The sequence below is a fragment of the Lithobates pipiens genome, unplaced genomic scaffold, assembly GCF_037356315.1.
Source record: "Lithobates pipiens isolate NorthernLeopardFrog02 unplaced genomic scaffold, aLitPip1_a1.2 Scaffold_8, whole genome shotgun sequence".
Taxonomy (NCBI): domain Eukaryota; kingdom Metazoa; phylum Chordata; class Amphibia; order Anura; family Ranidae; genus Lithobates; species Lithobates pipiens.
Genome location: NW_027507903.1, coordinates 272353067 through 272375111, shown reverse-complemented (window position 1 = coordinate 272375111; position 22045 = coordinate 272353067). Strand labels below are relative to the sequence as shown.

The following is a 22045-nucleotide window of genomic DNA, read 5'->3' as shown; positions in this document are numbered from 1 at the left end:
GAATACACTTAATACCCTTATTAGTGACCTTGCTATTCTTTATATTTCTCACACATCGATACTGGCCTAGTTCAATCAGGAGCTTTTACTCTCCAGTCTTGAGACCCTGTAGTGAAGCACTGGTTGCCTTCTGTTTTCCTGAACTTGTTGTGTTCTGGAGGGGATCTTGTTTGCTGTCGATTGGAATGACCATCTTCTATTCCTCAGACTTATCCCATGTGGATTATTTTACTATGTAAGTAGTCCACACACATGACTGAACACAGATGATTAGAGATATTTTGTATGTCTTGCAATTGTTATGACATTGATACTAATCATTGTATACTAATATTGTACTATTTGCACATTTGCTGTAGAAAATCTGTACCCATCTGAACCAAATTACCTCTGAAGAAGGACATTTAGTCTGTAACATGTAGGGTGTTTTACATCTGTATTGATTATCACTAGTCCATCCTACACCGGAACAGTGGTCAGCTCATACAATTGTATAAATTGGGTATCGGATACTGTTTTTATGTATTGATTTACATGTCTATTATTGTTATATGAAAATAAATGTATACCTTTTATACCCAATTTTTTGGCATGTCTATAAAAGACCCTAAATCCTCATACACACGATCAGATTTTCTGCAGACGAAGTGCCAGACTTTTGTCCGAAGGGCTTGTGCCGTGAACTTGTCTTGCATACAAATGGTACACAATTGTTGGCCAACAAACATGAAGGTAGTGATGTACTACGTGGAATTTCAGCTCTTGAGCACCACCCTTTGGGCACCATCTGCTAATGTTGTGTTTGGTGAGCACTGATTTCGAGCATGTGTGTTTGTACTTTAGACCGTTGTCCATCAAAAATTTACTAGCCTGCCATCCAACATTTGTTGGTGGAAAGTTGGCCAACAATTGGCTGATGGAGCGTACTAACAGTCGGATTTTAGGCAAACAGTCCATCATCACACAATCCCCAGATGCAAATCCGATCGTGTGTATGAGGCTTTAGGGGTTCCAACTGTGCCTTTGGGCTCTAGGTTAATGTTATTTGTTCTTAATTCAGGTCGAACAGTCCAAATTTTCATCCACACACATTCCAATCCCTCTCTTTCTTTGAGCAGTCCCAAGGTAGGTGTTACTTGTACATTGTAAAAGCCCATTGCAGAAAATGATCAGCAGCCCCAAGGTAGGTGTTGTTACTTGTAGAAAAAAAATGCAACAGTGTAATAAAAATACACACATATACAAATATGAATAAATGTTGCAGGGAGAAGTAGTGATGTACATTGCAAAAGCTCATTGCATAAAATGATCAGCAGTCCCAAGGTAGGTGTTGTTACTTGTAGAGAAAAAATGCAACAGTGTAATAAAAATACACACATATACAAATATGAATAAATGTTGCTGTGGGAAACAGCTATGTACATTGTAAAAGCCCATTCTAGTAGTCCCAAGTTAGGTGTTGTTACTGGTATGAAACAAAAATATAGACATATACAAAGATACATAAATGCTGCTGCGAGAAGTACCAATGCACACCACACTGTAAATGTACATGACAGTGGATGATCTGTTGTCCCAAATTAGGTTTTGTAGTTTATAGAAAAAATAAAAAATAAAAAAATACTACAGTGTAATAAAAATACTGACATTTATGAATTCAGATATTGGTTATATCTTAAATGCCCATTTTAGTAAATACAGTAGTTCCAAATTAGGTTATATTACTTATAGAGAAAAATGCAACTGTGTAATAAAAATACAAACATATACAAATGGGCATAAATTATGCTTAGACAGGCAACATTGTACATTGTAAATGCTTATTGTAGTAAATGATCATTAGTCCAAGTTTAGGTGTTGTTACTTGTAAAGAAAAATGCAACAATGTATAAAAATACAGACCTTTACAAATACAAATACGTTGCTGAGACTAGGTAGCAATCTACATTGTAAATGCCCATAGCAGTAGATGATCTGTGTTTGCATGCATGTTCTTTCTTTGTACATATACATGCAAAAAGAAGATATACAGTTATACAAAGGCAATGCAGATAGAAGTTGTGGTGAAAATGTAAAGGATAGTCCATGGCATTGAATGATCTAAGTTCACATGTTGCTTGTTATTTGTATTAAGCAAAATGTAACAACTAATACAAGACAAACAAATACAGAAATAACTGATGCTAATGTTAGTTTCAGTAGCTTAACAGGCAGTGGAGAGGTGCAGGCAGGCAGCTGAAATCTGACCATGTTTATCCTCTCTACCTTCAGAAACTAAAGGGATGGATCACACTGATCACAAGGGAAATGAAGACACTCTCCGTTTACATAGCTCACATTAGACTAGGCAATTGCACAAATGCTGTCAGTGGTGGCATGACGCCAGCCAGTGACTTGTCATGGCAGATATCTCAGCCCCTTGAACAAAAATAAGGAGGGGGGGAGTTATAAATGTTGTCAGTCCTTGTGTCTCTCCTCTGAGCTTTGCTGGGAGCCTTTGCTGAAGACAAGAGAGAACAGTGATCTCTTTACTACAGCTGGACTAGAGCACTGAGCTACTAAACAGTACTATGGGCTTCTCTAAACTGGGATCCTCAGGGCAGGAATTAAGTTTGGGGAATGGCAGCACTTTGGATAATGCCACCAGTGAGACTCCCTTTCTGTTGCTTTCTGTCTCCCCTAATGAGAGCAACATCGTCAAGTCTATGAACAGTTCAGATCTCCTGAACAGGGATGAAGAGCTGGCTAAAATAGAGATAGCAGTGCTGGCTGTGATCTTTGTGGCTGCTGTCCTGGGCAATTGCAGCGTCTTGTTGGGGCTCTACAAGTCCAAGAAGAAAATGTCCAGGATGCACCTTTTCATAAAGCACTTAAGCCTGGCTGATCTGGTGGTGGCTTTTTTCCAGGTGCTCCCTCAGCTCTGCTGGGAGATCACTTACCGCTTCTATGGTCCAGACTTTTTGTGTCGGATAATAAAGCATCTTCAAGTGTTTGGGATGTTTGCCTCAGCCTACATGCTTGTTGTAATGACTGCTGATCGCTATATAGCTATTTGCCACCCTCTGAAGACTCTCCACCAGCCTACCAAGAGGTCCTACCTGATGATTGGTAGCGCTTGGATCATCAGCTTCATCCTTAGCACACCTCAATATGGGATCTTCTACCTGAAAGACCTAGGAGACGGGGTATATGACTGCTGGGCTGACTTCATTAGCCCCAAAGGACTAAAGGCTTACATCACATGGATTACTATTAGTATCTTCGTGGTGCCGGTGATCATCTTGCTGACCTGCTATGGCTTTATTTGCTACAATATCTGGAGGAACATCAAGTGCAAAACCAAGAAAGATGAGTCCGATCGCAAGAGGAGCAATGGGTTACTCTCCACATCGGTTAGCAGCGTGAGGACCATTTCCAGAGCCAAGATCAGGACAGTGAAGATGACTTTTGTGATTGTTACGGCTTATATCATCTGCTGGACCCCATACTTTACCATCCAGATGTGGTCAGTGTATGCAGATAACACCAACTGGATAGGTAAGTAGGAATTAAAATGTTATCTTTTTTTTTTTTAGATATTTAACAGTGATAACTTAAAAGTGAAGCATCCCTAGAAGAACAAGTTCCAGCAACTTGGCTTCTGATTTATCTGATCAGCAAAACATGCTTGTTTATTTATTTATTTTAAACAGATAGTGGAGAGGATTTACTAAAACCAGAGAGTGCAAAATCTTGTGCAGTTGTGCATGGTAGCCAATCAGCTTTCAGCTTTCTTTGTCAATGTTTAATTAAACAAGCTGAAGTTAGAAGCTGATTGTCTACCATGCACAGCTGCACCAGATTTTGCACTCTCCAGTTTTATATCCCCCCATTGTAATAACTTAAAACTGAAGGGGAAGCATCTGTAGAACAATAATTTCCAGCAAATCCAAACAAACCTCTTCTAGTTGTAGTAGGTGACATCATTGCTTTAAGGTTGATAATAATAACTTCTTTACAAAACATGATTGTGACAGAAGGCATCTGCTATATCTCATTAGAAAAGTCCAAACAATGCAGCATTTTGTAAGCACATAGTATTGTTATTGGCGAGATTACAGTCAGTTTGCTCCTCATCAGATAGATGAGTTCAGTATGTCTGGCAATGTAAGTCATGCCCTAAATTATTTTAGCATTCTAAGCAATAACAACATTTTCTACTGCTCACGTTTATATTTCAGAAATCTTCCTGAGTACAATAAGTACAAATGTATAATTGCTTTAAGTAGTAATGTCTCTTATAGAACTTGGATAAAAGAATGTTTTAATCAGATTAAAGTGGTTGTAAACCCTATTACATCACTTTTACCTACAGGTAAGTCTTTAACAAGGCTTACTTGTACATACCATGAATATGTGCTAAACTTGCACAGTTTGGTAGATATTCAGTATATGCGCTGCTGCCAACGCCATTGCCGCATGCGCACTGAAGAAACTGACCGCTGGTGCCATTTCTTCAGTAGCTGTGCCATGACCAGCTGCTCCCGCACGCATGTCATTGCGGCTGGACTCTGAAGGCTGACACCGATCCAGGGCATCGTTCTCGTATTTCATAATAAGCGATGCATACTAGCTCATTATGCCTTTGTCTTGCAGGAGTTTTTTTTTGTTTTTGTTTTTTTCTTAGGTTTAAAACTGAGGTTTAAAACCTCTTTAAGATACAAATACTTTTGTGAAGAACAGATAAAAAGCATTTTGTGAATGAAGTGTTCATATAATTCACAGCATGCCATCTTCTTCTGCAAATCTCTTTCATGTCTGCCACAATAAAACAGATAAAGACCAATAACATGCTTGAATGGGCTAATTGCTATTTGACGTTTGCACCCTGTAAAATTGGAACAGCACCCAAAACTTGTTAAAACATTTTGGGTAGAGTGGGGAAATTGTATAATGTCTGTTATGTATTTATTACTTTCTACACCTCACTGGGGATGTTTCTTTTCATTTCTGTCTCAGTGACCAAAAATAAAATTAAAGGAATCTCCCCAGTGACACACAGACAAGAAATGAAAGGTTGAAATTCCAACTCTTCTCCACTGCACAAACTCCAAGCTCTTATAAATGTGCACACATTAAGGATTGGATTACACTAGTGCAAATGCATAGAAAAATCACTGCAAATTCGTACCGCATCAAAATTGCAACCTGCACATGCAAACCAATTGTGGAGTGTATGTTAAGTTAACAACACCCTGAAATCGGTTTGCAAAATGCAGTACAATTTGCAAAATCAGATCGCATGGGTGTGAACACCCATGCAATCCGATTCTGGTACGCACAAAAAAAGAGTGCTGCACGAGTTTGGTGCGAATGCATTGTGATTTCAGCCATACAAATCCATGGCTCAAAGAGCACCCCAGAGACACTGTATATAATCTGCACAGAAATGCGCTGCGGACAGGAAAAATGATCCCTTTCACATGGCCTGCTTTCACACTGCTAGGGTTAAATGCTCATTTATGTCTAGGGGATGGAAAAAGCAGTTTTACTTACCCGATCCTCTGCTCCCCAGCAAACAGTACTCTCCTATGCTCCAGCAGGGGGTTATCCCTTGGCATCCTCATGTTCATTGCACAGCTATAGGTCTTGTTTCGATCTTGATTATGCAATGGGAATCCGACAACCAGAGCATAAGGAAGAAGAGGCTGCAGAGAATGGTCTTGAAGTACTGAAAAGCTTGCAGGAGCAGAGGATCAGGTACAGTAAGTAAAACTGCTTTTCCAGGTCCCCTAGATGTAAAAGAGCATGTATTCAATGCTGTAAGGAGGTAGCCTCATGTTTTTCTTTCCCCAGAGTTCAGCTTTAAAACTTTCAATTATACATTTAAATTAGACATTTCTATAGCAATGATTATTTTATTTTTTGAATGAGAGTGGGGTACAGTTTTATGTCTAATTGATATATACAGTATCTCACAAAAGTGAGTACACCCCTCACATTTTTGTAAGTATTTTATTACATCTTTTCATGTGACAACGCTGAAGAAATGACACTTTGTTACAATGTAAAATACTGAATGTACAGCTTGTATAACAGTGTAAATTTGCTGTCTCCTCAAAATAACTCAACCCACAGCCATTAATGTCTTAAAGCGGAGCTCCACATAAAGTGGAACTTACGCTCATTGGAACCCTCCCCCCCTCCGGTGCCACAATTGGCACCTTTCAGGGGGGTGCAGATACCTGTATAGTACAGGTATTTGCACCCACTTCCGGCATAGGTATCCGCAGAATCTGTGGGTATTTACGCCACTTCCTGCGGGTCCCCCACTGTCTGCTGGGAAACACACAGATCCCAGAGACAGCGGGGACCATCCGTATTGCGCAGCCCGACTCATGCATGCGCAGTAGGGAACCCGGGAAGTGAAACCGCAAGGCTTCACTTCCTGATTCCCATACCCAAGATGGTGGTGGCAGCACCCGAGAGACGATCGAGAGATAGGCTTGGGGTGCCGACATCGCGGGCGCGATGGGCGGGTAAGTGTCCTTATTTTAAAAGTCAGCAGCTGCAGTATTTGTAGCTGCTGACTTTTAAAAACAAAAAACGGTGGAACTCCCGCTTTAACCGCTGGCAACAAAAGTGACTACACCCCTAAGTGAAAATGTCCCAATTGGGCCCAAAGTGTCAATATTTTGTGTGGCCACCATTATTTTCCAGCTCTGCCTTAAATCTCTTGGGCATGGAGTTCACCAAAGTTTCACAAGTTGCCACTGGAGTCCTCTTCTTCTTCTCTATGATGACATCACGGCACTGGTGGATGTTAGAGACCTTCACTTTCCATTTGAGAATGCCCCACAGATGCTCAATAGGGTTTAGGTCTAGAGACATGCTTGGTCAGTCCATCGCCTTTATCCTCAGCAAGGCAGCGGTCATTTTTGAGGTGTGTTTTGGGTCCTTATGTTGGAATACTGCAATGTGACCCAGTCTCCGAAGGGAGGGGATCATGCTCAGCTTTAGTATGTCACAGTACATGTTGGCATTCATGGTTCCCTCAATGAACTGTGCCGGCAGCACTCATGCAGCCCAAGACCATGTCACTCCCACCACCATGCTTGATTGATGGCAAGACACACTTGTCTTTGTACTCCTCACCTAGTTGCCACCACACGTTTGACACCATCTGAACCAAAGAAGTTCATCTTGGTCTCATCAGGCCACAGAACATGGTTCCAGTAATTCATGTCCTTCGTCTGCTTGTCTTCAGCAAACTGTTTGCAGGTTTTCTTGTGCATCATCTTTAGAAGAGGTTTCCTTCTGGGATGACAGCCATGCAGACCAATTTGATGCAGTGTACGGCGTATGGTCTAAGCACTGACAGGTTGAAGCCCCCACCCCTTCAACCTCTGCAGCAATGCTCACAGCACTCTTTTGTCTATTTCACAAAGACAACCTCTGGAAATAACGCTGAGCACATGCACTCAACTTCTTTGGTCAACTATGGTGAGGCCTGTTCTAAGTGTAACTTATCCTGTTAAACCACTGTATGGTCTTGGCCACCATGCTGCAGCTCAGTTTTAGGGTCTTGGCAATCTTCTTATAGCCTAGGCCATCTTTATGTAGAGCAACAATTAATTTTTTTAAGATCTTCAGAGAATTCTTTATCATGAGGTGCCATGTTGAACTTTCAGTGACCAGTATGATAGAGTGAGAGATATAAAACCAAAATTTAACACATTTGCTCCCCAATCAAACATGAGGCCTTGTAATATTAACAAGTCACATGAGACCAGGGAGGGAAAATGGCTAATTGGGCCCATTTAGGAAATTTGCACTTAGGGGTGTACTAACTTTTGTGAGATATTGTATATGGGACAAATTGTATACGAGTGAAAATTAGCACTGGGAGCTATTTTTCCATTCTGCAGTAGAATAAATTTAAAGGATAAGATCGCTTTTTTTCCCCATAGGAGCCTACAGAGCATTGCACCCACAATTTGCAAAGTCAGGCTCTTGCAGACTCTCAGTTCACCTGTCTGCCTCCCATTACTGAAGTGCAGAAAGAATGAATAAATGTGGTGGAAGATCGGACTTGTAGTTCATTTATTCATTCACAAATAGCTGTGGATCCCCTGCTCGATGTCACAATGGGGGGATCGTTGGGTTCAAGGCTTCTGCATTAGTAACATGTTACATGAATACAGGTCTAACATCTAACATGTTACTAAATGTAAACTTATCCTTTAACCGCTTCAGCCCCGGAAGATTTTACCCCCTTCCTGACCAGAGCACTTTTTGCGATTCGGCACTGCGTCGCTTTAACTGACAATTGCGTGGTTGTGCTACATGGCTGCCAAACAAAATTGACGTCCTTTTTTTCCCACAAATAGAGCTTTCTTTTGGTGGTATTTGATCATCCCCGCGGCTTTTTTTTTTTTTTGCGCTATAAACAAAAAAAGAGCTACAATTAAAAAAAAAAAAGCATTATTTTTTACATTTTGCTATAATAAATATCCCCCAAAAATATATAAAAAAAAACAAAAACATTTTTTTCCCTCAGTTTAAGCCGATATGTATTCTTCTACATATTTTTGGTAAAAAAAAATCACAATAAGCGTTTATTGATTGGTTTGCGCAAAAGTTATAGCGTTTACAAAATAGGGGGTAGTTTTATGGCATTTTTATTTATTTTTTTACTAGTAATGGTGGCGATTTGCGATTTTTATCATGACTACGACATTATGGCGGACACGTCGGACATTTCTGACACATTTTTGGGGCAATTATCATTTATAAAGCAATCAGTGCTCCACTAGGGGGCAGGGTAAGGGTTAAGTGTGTCCTGGGGCGTGTTTCTAACTGTAGGGGGGCATGGCCACGTGTGACATGTCACTGATCTCTGCTCCTAATCACAGGGAGCAGAGATCAGTGACACTTGATTACATTAATAAAGTATATACAAAGCCGCGCCAACCCTCCCCTACATATATAATATAAATTCAAATTAAAAAATAAAGACTAGTACAATTAAGCAAAAGACTTCAAAAAATGTGGAGATGACCAAAAAAGCCAAAAATGGCATAAAATAAAAATAAAAATAAAATAAAAAGTCCAATTTAAGAAAAGTTCACAGGTGAATCCAAATAACGGACATAAGTGTTCTTAAATGACAGCACCACAGTGGTTCAACACTTTCCAAGGCGCGTGAGATACCCGTCACCATATGTTGAATGCGCTTACCAGAAAATATATGGAATGAAGCATATATAAATGATAAATGGATGACGTCCAGGTTAACCTTCCTCAGCTGGGTCAGCACTCCATCTCTTAGCGGTGTTTCCAAGATAATAATCTGTTCAGTGGTCTCGATATGAAGCACTCAGAGGCCTTCTTGTCACCACTTCAGCAGTTCAGTTTGAGTAGCTCGGCTGTGAGTCTCCTGGAGGGGCGGGGATAAACACTCCAGTCGGAGTGAGCTGAGGAAGGTTAACCTGGACGTCATCCATTTATCATTTATATATGCTTCATTCCATATATTTTCTGGTAAGCGCATTCAACATATGGTGACGGGTATCTCACGCGCCTTGGAAAGTGTTGAACCACTGTGGTGCTGTCATTTAAGAACACTTATGTCCGTTATTTGGATTCACCTGTGAACTTTTCTTAAATTGGACTTTTTATTTTATTTTTATTTTTATTTTATGCCATTTTTGGCTTTTTTGGTCATCTCCACATTTTTTGAAGTCTTTTGCTTAATTGTACTAGTCTTTATTTTTGAATTTGAATTTATATTATATATGTAGGGGAGGGTTGGCGCGGCTTTGTATATACTTTATTACTGTTGGGTGCCATATCACATTTATTGCTGCTGCCTATTTTTGTTAGTCTGTCAATTTTACACTATTTATCCTAGCGCAGTTTACATTTTTTCTACTTGATTACATTAGCATCTCTCCATTCTTCCTCCCCGTGAGACGATCGCGGGTATCCCTGCGGCGAACGAGTCCGCGGGACCTGCGACCCGACTCACAGAGGTCCTGGCTGGAGGAGCACATGTGATGGCATGGCGGCAAATTTAAAGGGACATACTGGAAACGCCCATTTGCCTGTCCGTGCTATTCTGCTGACGTACATCGGCATGTGCCCGTCGGGAACCGGTTAATTTATGCACTGACACTGATAAAAGAGACTAAGGCCTCATTCCCAAAGACACCGTCAGTTTAGCCATGTTAGAAACATATCAGTTCTTATCCGTTGCTTCATCCGTCTTCCATTCCGTTAAGACCCATTTTCCTACGTTTTCCGTTCCTTTAACATCCATTTACATCCGTTTTTTTTTTACCCGTTTACATCCGTTTCCATCCGTTTACAGCAGTTTCTGTGGCTTTGATGACATTACCCAGAAAGCATTGCTCCTCCCATGCTGCATTGCAGTTTTCATTGACTTGTCCTTGCTTTGTCCTTGTCCTTCTGTGTACTATTTGTGTAGTGCAATGGATTCCAGCACTTTTGCCACTTTATCACTGTGGTCCCAAGTCTGTTAAAAAAAGTAATTATCATCATTCAGGCACTAATTGTATCTTAATTTGTTTATATTTAGCATTATACATGTGAAAAGTAATTTAGTTCATGTAAACTTCTAAGTACAATAATGTTACATCATAATTTAATAGATATGTGCATTTTCACTCCATTAACACCACCTAGTTTACTATATTCCTCATCAGATTGTAAAATTAGACTAGGAAACAAAGATACACAAGTGTCAGCATGCTCACTGCAGTGGCTGCAGTGGTCATGGTGGTCCTGTGAATAATCACACACTTTTTAAAGGACCGCCAGACTATCTATATAATGCGTATTTGAATGAGTCTGTGGGGTTGATTTACTAAAGGCAAATACACTCTACACTACAAGTGCACTGCAAGTACACTTGAAAATGCACTTGGTGTAGAGGTAAGATTAAGGTAAATAGAGTAGACTGAATAAAATATTGAAATTACATTAATGGAAACTTATCTTTAGAACAATATGTAGGTTGCCACTGCTGACCACTCTGAAAATGCCAGCTACCAGGCTAGCTGGCTGTTTTGTTGATTCAGTGACTTACATACAGGCATACCCCACTTTTAAGTATGCAATGGGGTTTATTTACTAAAGCTGGAAAGTGCAAAATCAGGTTCACTTCTGCAAAGAAACCAATGAGTTTCCAGGTTTTATTACCAAAGCTTAATTGAACAAGCTGGGGTTAGAAGCTCATTGGTTTCTATGCAGAAGTGAGCCTGCTTTTACACTTTCCATCTTTAGTAAATAAAACCCAGTGTGTACTTAAAAGTGGGGTATGCCTGTATTATGGTAACAGACCTGGAACAAATATACAGAATGAATATGACCTCACTCTGTCTCCAGCTGATATGTTTCAAAAAATTATTAAACCCAAAGTCACCCTGGAAACTAGCATTATCACAGTGATGTCACAATGGCAACTTCCACATTTAAAGCTCATATCTGCTCAAATATAAACCCCACTCACACTTTGCCTACCATACCCCAACCCACCCTGCAAATGTGTTTTTTCTCTTATCTTGTGAGAAGAAAGGTTTACTCACCTATGTCTGCCTATGGGTCCCTTGTCAGCACCGTTTTTCCTGGTGCAGGAGACTGCTAATCTAGTAGACATGCTAGGTGGTCCCTGACAGTCCCCTCATAGTGATATCACCACCATAGGCTCATCTTTTTGTTCCTAAGAGGAACCTGCCATTGTAAAGCCAAAAGGAAGTATGATTTTCACATAGGCAGTGACGTGGGCACCAAAGAAGAACTCCACCTACTGTAAACAGAAGAAGAAAAAAGACTTGGAACTGGACAGTCACATGAGCGCAGCTTTAGGTGAGTAAAAAGGTAATTAAATTTTGTTTCCTAACATCAGAAATCAGTTGGGTGGGTGTAAGGGATGGGGGGGCCTGGAGATCTGCTTTACTTGACTGCAGATTTCTTTTAAAGTGGAACTAAACCCATCAATTTAACAATTTCAAAAAACAGTTACATTCCAGGAATGCCAGGATCGTTAACTGTCACATTTGCTTGTGCTGTCAAGCAATTTGTCAAACCGTCAAATGGTTAGTCTCAAAACTTATCACATGTGCAGCGCCATGGCAGTTGCAGATCAAACAGAGGCCAAAATGGCAGCTTCCTTGGCTAAATAGGATAGGAGGGTTTAGTTCCATTCTAAATTCATGCTGAAGTAGCGGGAAAGTTGTAGTTTAGGAGTCCTTTATTTGAATTGCAGACCCCATATCAGGAAGTTGTAGGCTGTATCATGTTCACATCACCTGTGTGTGTTTGTTGGTATATGTCAAATAATTATTCAGCATGGCACTGTTCAGTGTAAATTGTGTAATTTGCATATTGAAAACATGATGATGCATGTCCATGTGCTCCTTCCTCGTTAATAGTTTCCCTTTAGCTCAGACATAACATCTGTATTTACTTTGTTAGGCAGAAGAGCATCCAAACAAGTGTGTTTTATAGGAATCATTCTGCCAATAATTGGACTGCAAACACCCCTTTCCCATGGTTGGAGAAGCCAGAAAAAATAAAAAATAAAAAGCAATAATTTGAGTGCTGCAAATAGTGTTCGACTGGCCATAGATGATCATTAATGGTCAGGCTGAATGTACTATTTTAATTTTATTTATTTACTTAAATAGCACTGTCAATTTGCAAAGTGCTTTACATATACATCCACATCAGTCCCTACCCGCAAGGAGCTTACAACCTAAGGTCCTTAATGCTCCATACACATGGTCGGACATTCCGTCCACAAAATCCGTTGGATTTTTTCCCCACTGATTTTGTCTGAAACTTGTGTTGCGTACACACGGTCGCACAAAGTTGTCAGAAAATCCGATCATTCTGAACGAGGTGACGTCAAACACGTACGTTGGGACTATAAACGGACCAGTAGCCAATAGCTTTCGTCTCTTAGTTTATTCTGAACATGCGTGTCCGTCGGAATTGTCTACACACGATCGGAATTTATGTGATCGGATAATTTTAGATACTGCTCTCAAACTTTGTGCGTTGGAAAATCTGACAGAAAAAGTCCAATAGAGCCCACACACAATCGGATTTTCCGACAACATAATCCTATTGGACTTTTTCCATCAGAATTTCTGAACGTGTGTACAGGGCATTACACACATTCATACATATACTAGGGCCAATTTAGACAGGATCCAATTAACCTACGTCTTTAGAGTGTGAGAGGAAACCAGAGTACCCAGCGAAAACCCACGCAGGCACAGGGAGAACATGCAAACTCCAGGCAGATGGTGTCACGGTTGGGATTTGAACCAGTGACCCTTTTGCTGCCAGGAGCTAACCACTACACCACTGTGCTGCCCACTAAGTTGATCAACTGGGGTACAACCAGCCTGCTGGATTCATTTGTGCTTATCGCAAGTGGCTGCTATAGCCGCTAGCAATATTCACTGTCTTCTCCCAGTGGGGACAGCTTTCCCCGCCCACTCCCCAGCCAGGAGAAGACAATTGCTTGGCAGGAGGGATTCCCCTGTCAGCACTCTCAGTGTCGATGGGGGAATCTATGGTTGCAGGAAAGAAATTGGCACCATCTATGGCCAGCCTTATTCTACCATTCCATAATGTCCACCCTATAGCATGAAAATGTGATATGACCCATTTAACGTACATATGTTTACCTAGAGCTTTTAGGATGCTGGATAAAAGTCAGAACCACTTGCATGCATACAAAAAGAATAAAAATCTTAAATTGGTATGTTTTTTTTTTGTAGAGAATGAAAACACTGTAGTCACCGTGTCCGCTTTGTTAGCAAGTCTGAACAGCTGCTGCAATCCCTGGATATACATGTTTTTTAGTGGACACCTACTGCAAGATTTCATCCTGAGTGTTCTATGCTGCAGCAGGTTCAAGCACAACCTGAGCAAAGAGGATTCAGACAGCAGTACAAGGAGACAGACATCTTTTACCAGGATCCAAACAAGAAGTCCAACCCACAGTACTGACACCTGGAAAGAGTCTCCCAAATCATCCAGATCTATTAAATTCCTGCCCCTGCAAACCTGAAAATGGCAGCTGCCTTCAATGTACAGTTAGCCTCAAAGTTTATGACTCAATGCACTTTAAATGCATACCTTGTAAATATGCAGTACATGGTGAACAACAATAATATTAACAAGAAAATGTCTATTTTAAGTAATGTCAAGTATAATGTATAATGTATTGTGGCTAAGATGATGTATGCACACCTCAAATAAGCATGCTTTGGGGGTTATTTACTAAAGGAAAATCCACTTTGAACCTGAAAGTGCATTTGGAAGTAAAGTAGCTGTAGACCTGAGGGCGACATGCAAGGAAAATAAAAAACAGCATTTTAGCTTGCACATGATTGGATGATAAAATCAGCAGAGCGTCCCCTCGTTTCAGATCTACCCCTTCGATTTACAGAGACTGCACTTCCAGTGCAAAGTGGATTTGCCTTTCGTAAATAACCACCTATGTGTTCAGCAGCTATACATTCAAAAACCAAACCCCATCTACCTTTCAATGTTACTACACTGTACATAAAGAATGATGTCAGAAGTAAAATTACTTGGAATGCACAGAAAATAAAGTCATTTATATTGTATATACTGTACCAATCGTGTCAAATCATGATAAACAGATTTAATTAGTCACTCTTTACGTTAGCTTTGTATTACAATCACAGCAAAATCTGAATTGAAATCATTTTCCATTCAGCTTACTGTATTAACATGCCAAAGTTGTAGTTGACTGCCTCTGATAAGACTTCAGACACGTGGAATTGCATATAGTGACCCAATATCAAAGCAAGCCAGCCACAAACTTGACCATTTCCAACTGATCATATAATGAAAAGTACATAAACAGAAATTATTTTCAGTGAAAACAACATGTCAGTAGATGCTAGAGTTCAGCAAAGGGCAATACATTTAATTAGGGGACTGAAAGGCTTCAAGTGCAATACAATACAATACAATACAGTTGTATTGCTCCATCCCACCCAGCTTCCTGAACACTTACCTGAGTCTTATTTTAATCTAGCACCATGCCTGCCCACTCTCCTCTTTCTCTCCCCTAACAGGAGATGGAAGTAGCAGTGGAAGCCATTGGCCACTGCTCCTGTCAATCTAATCTTGTAAGGAGGAAGCAGGTGGCAGTGCTGAACCATGTTGTGTGTGGCTATGGACGCACACAGCCTGACTTGGGAGTGAACCTACAGGTGCACTCCCATAGGTGGCACACATAGAAGAGGAGGAGCCTTGAGAACCAGCAGGGGACCCCTGAAGAATAGGTTCAGGGCTGCTCTGTGCAATAATATTGCTCTGTGCAATAATAATGGATGCTGGAGAAGTCATGGCTGCAGAAGTGTTCCCAGCTGGAACTAGAGATGAACCAGATATGTGAGTGGGGTGATAAAGTACCTTCACATAGCTTTCATGTTTTGGTAGTCATGGCCCTTCATCAGACTCCCATCCAGTAGAACATTAGAGAGCTGATATTTTACACATTTTATTTTATCAGTATATAATGAAACCATGTCAATATTTCTGTTAAAGTAGCATCTTTTCATGAACAGTCTGCTTTTAAGACATACACTATATTATCAAAAGTATTGGGACGTCTGCTTTTACAAGCACATGAACTTTAATGGCATCCCAGTCTTATGGGCCGTACACACAATAGGATTTTCTGACAACAAATGTTCGATATGAGCTTGTTGTCGGAAATTCCGACCATGTGTATGCTCCATCGAACATTTGCTGTCCAGATTTCCGACAACAACTGTTTGAGAGCAGGTTCTCAAATTTTCTGACAACAAATTCCGAGCGTTTGTACACAATTCTGACAACAAATTCCGAGCATGTGTGCACAATATTCACGCACAAAAGTCCACGCATGCTCAGAATCAAGCAGAAGAGCCGCACAGGCTATTGAACTTCAGTTTTCTCGGCTCAGCATACGTGTTGTACGTCACCGCATTCTTGACGTTGGGAATTTACGACAACATTTGTGTGACCGTGTGCAAGACAAGTTTGAGCCAACATCCATTGAAAAAAATCCACGGTTTTGTTGTCGGAATGTCCGATCGTGTGTACATAGCATTAGTCTGTAGGGTTCAATATTGAGTTGGTCCACCCTTTGCAGCTATAATAGCTTCAACTCTTCTGGGAAGGCTGTCTACAAGGTTTAGGAGTTTGTCTGTGGGAATGTTTGACCATACTTCCAAAGGCATATTTGTGACATCATGCACTCATGTGGATGAGAAGGCTTGGCTCCCAGTCTGCTCTAATTCATCCCAATTCATCTAATTCATCCCTAATAGAACACAAGTGAGGACTCTGTACAGGCTAGTCAAATTTCTCCACCCCAAACTCTCTCATCCATGTCTTTATGGACCTTGTTTATGCATTGGTGTGCATTTATGTTGGAGCAGGAAGGGGCCATCCCCAAACTAAAAGAAAAACATAGACTTCTGGTGCACAGAATGTGTATGTCCCAAGGGAAAGGAAGTCTCTGAGTGATGGGAAAGAACACAGGAATCTCAATCCATAAGTTCAAGGAATAAAATCTCACAAGAAAATGAAAGAATCCTTAATTAAAAAGCAACAGCCATCCTAAGAGTGTGTCCAAACATGAAGGAAGAGGAGGGAGAGGAGGTGCCAACTGGGTGTAGTATTGAAATAAAATGTTTTATTGTCACTGGTTAAAAACACTTTCAGGATGTGTGGATAAAAGGTGCACCGAAGTGGGTGTCCAGTCCGAGATGTGAAACCGTCCTGCAGTTCCCGCCGGCTGTGTCTGGATCACTGGCTGTGGATGGTGGGGGAAAGACAAGCTCTGCAGCAGCATTAGGAAGTCTCACGCCTTGTAGAAGGCCAGCAGAAGCAGCTGTGAGCTCCGAGTGCTTAGCCCGACTTCCGATCCTCCGGTGATGTCACTTCCGCCCCTGCAGTCCACGTTGGTCAGATTTCCTGATGCTGTTGCAGAGCTTGTCTGTCTCCCACCATCCACAGCCAGTGATCTGGACACAGCCAGCAGGAACTGCAGGATGGTTTCACATCTCAGGCTGGACACCCACTTCAGAGCACCTTTTATCCTCGTGTCCTTTAAGTGTTTTTAACCAATGACAGTAAAAAAAACTAGTTTGATACTACACCCAGTTGGCATCTCCTCCCCTTCCCCTTCCTTCAGGCCATCCACAAAGTTGGGTTGCATGATATTGTCCAAAGTGTATTGGTATGCTGATTCCTTAAAATTTCCCTTCACTGGAACTAAGGAGCCAAGCCCAACCCCTGAAAAAGAATCCCACACCATAATCCCCCTCCAACAAAGGATTTGGATCAGTGAAAAAAGAAAGGTCCATAAAGACTTGGGATGATTTAGAGCAGAGACTGCGAACCAGGCCTTCTCATCCAACATCATTGTTTGACCTCACAAATGCACTTCTAAAAAAAAATGGTCAAACATTCCCATAGAAACACTCCTAAACCTTGTGGACAGCCTTCCCAGAAGAGTTGAAGCTGTTATAGTAGCAAAGGCTGGGCCAACTTAATATTGAACCCTACGGACTAAACTTGGGATGCCATTAAAGTTCATATGCGTGTAAAGGCAGATGTCCCAATACTTTTGGTAATATAGTGTACGTTTGCCACTTTAGATATGTATCTAAAGTGTTTTCATATTTGTATTTATTTGCAAGTTTGAGTACAAAGCCATTCAAACATTCAAGAAACTTCTTGTATTTTAGGAGGGAGATTGGCAAGGGCACTCTATTTCTAGGCAGTAATGTTTTAACATGCAGTAAATAAAACTAACTGCTAGAATCTGGTTGATGATTATCAACCAGGGAACATATAAATTATTCTTCGAAAATCTGGTTCAGTCAGCCCTTCAGAGCGAGGTACATTCCTTTCAAGTCAGTCCTGTGTATTTTCAGAGACTTTGAAGTTCTCCAGTATCTCAATTTAATGGGATTAATTTAGCCACACGTATTAATTACATTAGGGTCTGGTCTGAAAACAAAATACTATAAAGCAGGGATATGCAATTAGCGGACCTCCAGCTGTTGCAGAACTACAAGTCCCATGAGGCATAGCGAGACTCTGACAGCCGCAAGCATGACACCCAGAGGCAGAGGCATGATGGGACTTGTAGTTTTGTAACAGTTGGAGGTCCGCTAATTGCATATCCCTGCTATAAGGCCTGCTAGCCTATTTGTTAGCATTTATTTATGAAATAGAGTTGTAGCTACTTCATTAATGGCACAGATTGATAGCTAGATACAACCTTGTATCATTATATTTGTTGACAGAAACATAACGCATAATCCCGTGTTTTGGATGAGAAAAAACGGAAACAATCGTAACTACAGATAAAAGCTGTAAACACTGAATTTACAGGTAGCTTATAGAAGATATTTAAAAATATGAACGAATAATGAAAAATGCAATTTCTACTGCTTTCACAAGCATAGTTCAGGGTTATTTTTACAATTCATGCAAGTAACGTAGGAATTGCCCATTCAACATTTTATAGGTAATATATTTCACACTACTGTAGTATATTGCAGTCTAATATAGTATGAAATAAGTAAACATTTGTATGACTACGTTTATTTTAAAAAAAAAATCAACAAAATGTTTAAGTTGGATGAGGAGGAAGGAAGGATTGGTAGATGGTTAGGTGGATGGATGGATAGATTAACTTATAGATCAGTCCAAAATGCCCTACTTGAAATTAATACAAATATTTTGCATAATATTTCTAAAGAAAGTTTCCTAAATGAATATATATATTTTTTTCTTATTTACCTAAGCCATAAGTAAGTAAATAAGTAAAATTAACTGTACAAGTAAAATGGGGTACTAAATACAAACTGTGAAATTATGTGAAGAGGAAGAAAATAAAAAATAAATAAAAAAAAGGGATAGATTATTAAAATAAATAGATTTTGCACTGGCTTAGTCTGCGTTAATATCATAATTTCATCTTCATAACAGCGGTTGGTTATCTTTTTTTAATTATTCCTATAATATTTTACTCAGTAGATTCTTATTGTACTTTGCACTGTGCACCAGAAACATAATAGTGCTAACATTCAGCTCTAGGTAACACCACATTTCATTCATTTCTGTGAAACTTTCAAATATTATTATTATTATTATTCAGGATTTATATAGTGCCAGCAATTTACGCAGCGCTTTACAATATAAAAAGGAGACAATACAGTTACAATATCCAAAACTCCTTTTATTGTATACTTATCAAATAGCTCCACATCCCTTAGCCCTTGTACACACGATTGGAGATGCCGACAACCAAATCCGTCGGATTTTGTCCGACGGATTTTGTCCGAAACTGTTGTATACACATGGTCGGACGAAGTTGTCGGAAAATCCGAACGTTCAGAACGTGATGACGTTATTTCGTTACGACGGGGCTACGTTCAGGCTAGTAGCCAATAGTTTTGATGTAGGAATTTGATCTCAGCATGCGTGACACTTTGTCCGATCAGAATTCTCTACACATGATCGGAGTATGTCCAATCGGAACATTTTGTCGGGAAATATTTCCGGCAAGTTGGAAAATTTGGTCCGACGGATATTCCGACGGAAACAGTCCGATGCATACCACACACAGTCGGAATATCCGACAAAACGCTCCGATCGGACACATTCTGTCGGAATCTCCAATCGTGTGTACAAGGGCTAAGAAAGCAGTAAACCATAAGAAAGACCATACTGTGGGACTTTCAAGGTGTATAATCTCTATAATATCACACATTTGTTATAAAAAAAAATCTTCACGTTTAAAAAAAAAAAAAGTTGAAATAAATAAACATAAAATTCCAGCCAGTTACATGATATTCCATTTATACATCAATATATGTCACACCTCTGTGTGCTCAATCCCACATGTTTCTATACCTTCATGATATAATATGATGCGGCCACCTCATATTCGGGTCAGAGAATGGGAGTAGTTCAGTTCAATGTATTTAAGCTTCTTCAGGAAGTCAGTGGTAATCTGAACTAGTCACAATAGTTAACATATAACGGTACTATAATGAATTCCATTATGTCATGAATGCTATAACAAACCTGTGCTATTATTGAGGTTATATCCCTTAAAATATCACAGTTAAGTTCATTGAAACCTAGAGAAGGTTACTAAAACATTGTTTCTTATTATCTAAATAATGTAATCATTTTGCAATTCTGTTATTTTGCCACTGCTTATGGTATACATTAAAATTGTTGGTTGAAAAGTGTTGAGTGCTACACAACATTAAATGCAAGCAGAGGTAAAATAAACTAAAGAATGTTGTACCATATGTGTATATTGCTGGTTTGGATTTTATTTGAAACTTCCTGCAATGTCATAAAGCAACATGATTTTATCACCCAACTGTTATAAGTATAACTTTATCCATCATTAAAATTGTGTAAAAGTTTTAATGCGTTCTTTTAAATTTAGTATTTGTTTTCAATGTTAATAGATCTATAGATTTCATTAAAATAATACCTGGTTATCATGCCTGCCGAGAAGGTATTTGATCAAGCAGTAAGTGGTAATCTATTGTCTCTCAATTGTGCTTTTGCATTGTATTTGGGGAGCTTTACTAAAACTGGGGAGTACACAATCTGGTTCCACTCTGCATAGAAACCAATAAGCTTCTAGGTTTTATTGTTAAAGATTTATTGAGCAAGCTGAAGTTAGAAGCTGATTGGCTACCATAATCTAGATGCACTAGATTCTGAGTGCTCCAGCTTTAGTAAATCATCACACAGCTGGAGCAAGTGTATGTAGACAGAAAGTGGCTGTAAAAGTCTGAGATAAGAAACACTGGGGTACATCAAAAGAAGGAAAAAAGGGTAAAAAATGTATTTTTTTTGGGGGGGGGGGGGGGGATGATGATAGTTGTTTATGACATGCAACACTTTAGCAAACTAAATGCCATCTTGGTTTAGATCTACTTTAAGGACAGTTGCAGTTTCCATCTTACCACCAGTTTGAGTAGTATTTACTATATAAAAAAAGAAAATAGCATGTGTTAGGTCCCTCATGATGCCCAATAGAGTTGGTTGATGATGTTTGGACCAAGTATTGGGATATAAGCATAGAAGAAGATTATTTTGTTTTCATAGGATATGAAGTTACTTGCTACCATCTACCATAACTGCCTATTTTAAGTGAACTGACCTTTAAAATTTAAGAAACAGTTACAAATGTAAAATAAAAGTAAATATTGTTATATGCATAGGCAATGATATTTAGAAAATATAATATGATGTATGTTTTTGTTTTAAGCAAATGTTCCTATATTTTATCTATAACTAAGTAATTATATATATCGTTTGGAGTGCTGACGTGATATCTTAATGTAATCTATTTTTGTATGCTTAAGCTTGAAATTTGTAAGAGAAAACATTATACAGTTGCAGTTATCTTTGACCTGAAATAATGTGAAATATAACATCCTAATAAAAATAAAATACATCTTCATCTGCAAAATAAAGTGCTAAGTGATTCTTCAAAGTTGCATTTTTAACAACGCAAAGCGGTTGTATAGTCTTTTTGTAACTTTTACCTACAGGTAAGCCCATAATAAGGCTTACCTGTAGGTAAAAAGAATATCTCCTAAACCTGTACGGTTTAGGAAATATTCCCCTCGCAATGAGCTGCTGACTTTGCGGCTTCAGCCACTCACAGCACTGGAGCCACGATACCCGGAAGACACGCCAAACATGTCAGCTCCCTCCGCGTGGACCGATTGAGATACTGGCGCCTCATTCTATGGTAAGTATTTCATAATGAGCTAGTATGCGGTGCTTTACAGGTGTTAAAAAAAAAGTCAGCGGGTTTACTCCCACTTTAAGTACCAGCCTGTATATACCCCTAGTTATCAGACCATTTTTCAGTTTGCACTACTGTGACAGCTTCACTGACAATTACTTGGTCACACACTTGGTACTCAAATGTATTTTATAAAAAAAATTG

The 22045-nt window shown here is 39.6% G+C and overlaps 1 protein-coding gene across 1 annotated transcript; it reads left to right on the top strand.

The window, feature by feature from the left end:
• The first annotated feature begins 2390 nt into the window (after window positions 1-2390).
• Window positions 2391-21583, top strand: AVPR1A (arginine vasopressin receptor 1A). Its single transcript, XM_077472000.1, has 2 exons — window positions 2391-3537; window positions 13794-21583. The coding sequence occupies exons 1-2, from the start codon at window positions 2571-2573 to the stop codon at window positions 14084-14086; spliced, it is 1260 nt and encodes a 419-aa protein (XP_077328126.1). The 5' UTR covers window positions 2391-2570; the 3' UTR covers window positions 14087-21583.
• Window positions 21584-22045: the final 462 nt, after the last annotated feature.

What these genes read in the sequence shown, in the direction of transcription:
- AVPR1A (XM_077472000.1), top strand. Translation starts at nt 2,571, where the DNA reads ATGGGCTTCTCTAAACTGGGATCCTCAGGGCAGGAATTAAGTTTGGGG. An exon ending in AGATAACACCAACTGGATAG is followed by an intron (nt 3,538 to 13,793) that starts GTAAGTAGGAAT and finishes TTTTTTTTGTAG; the next exon opens with AGAATGAAAACACTGTAGTC.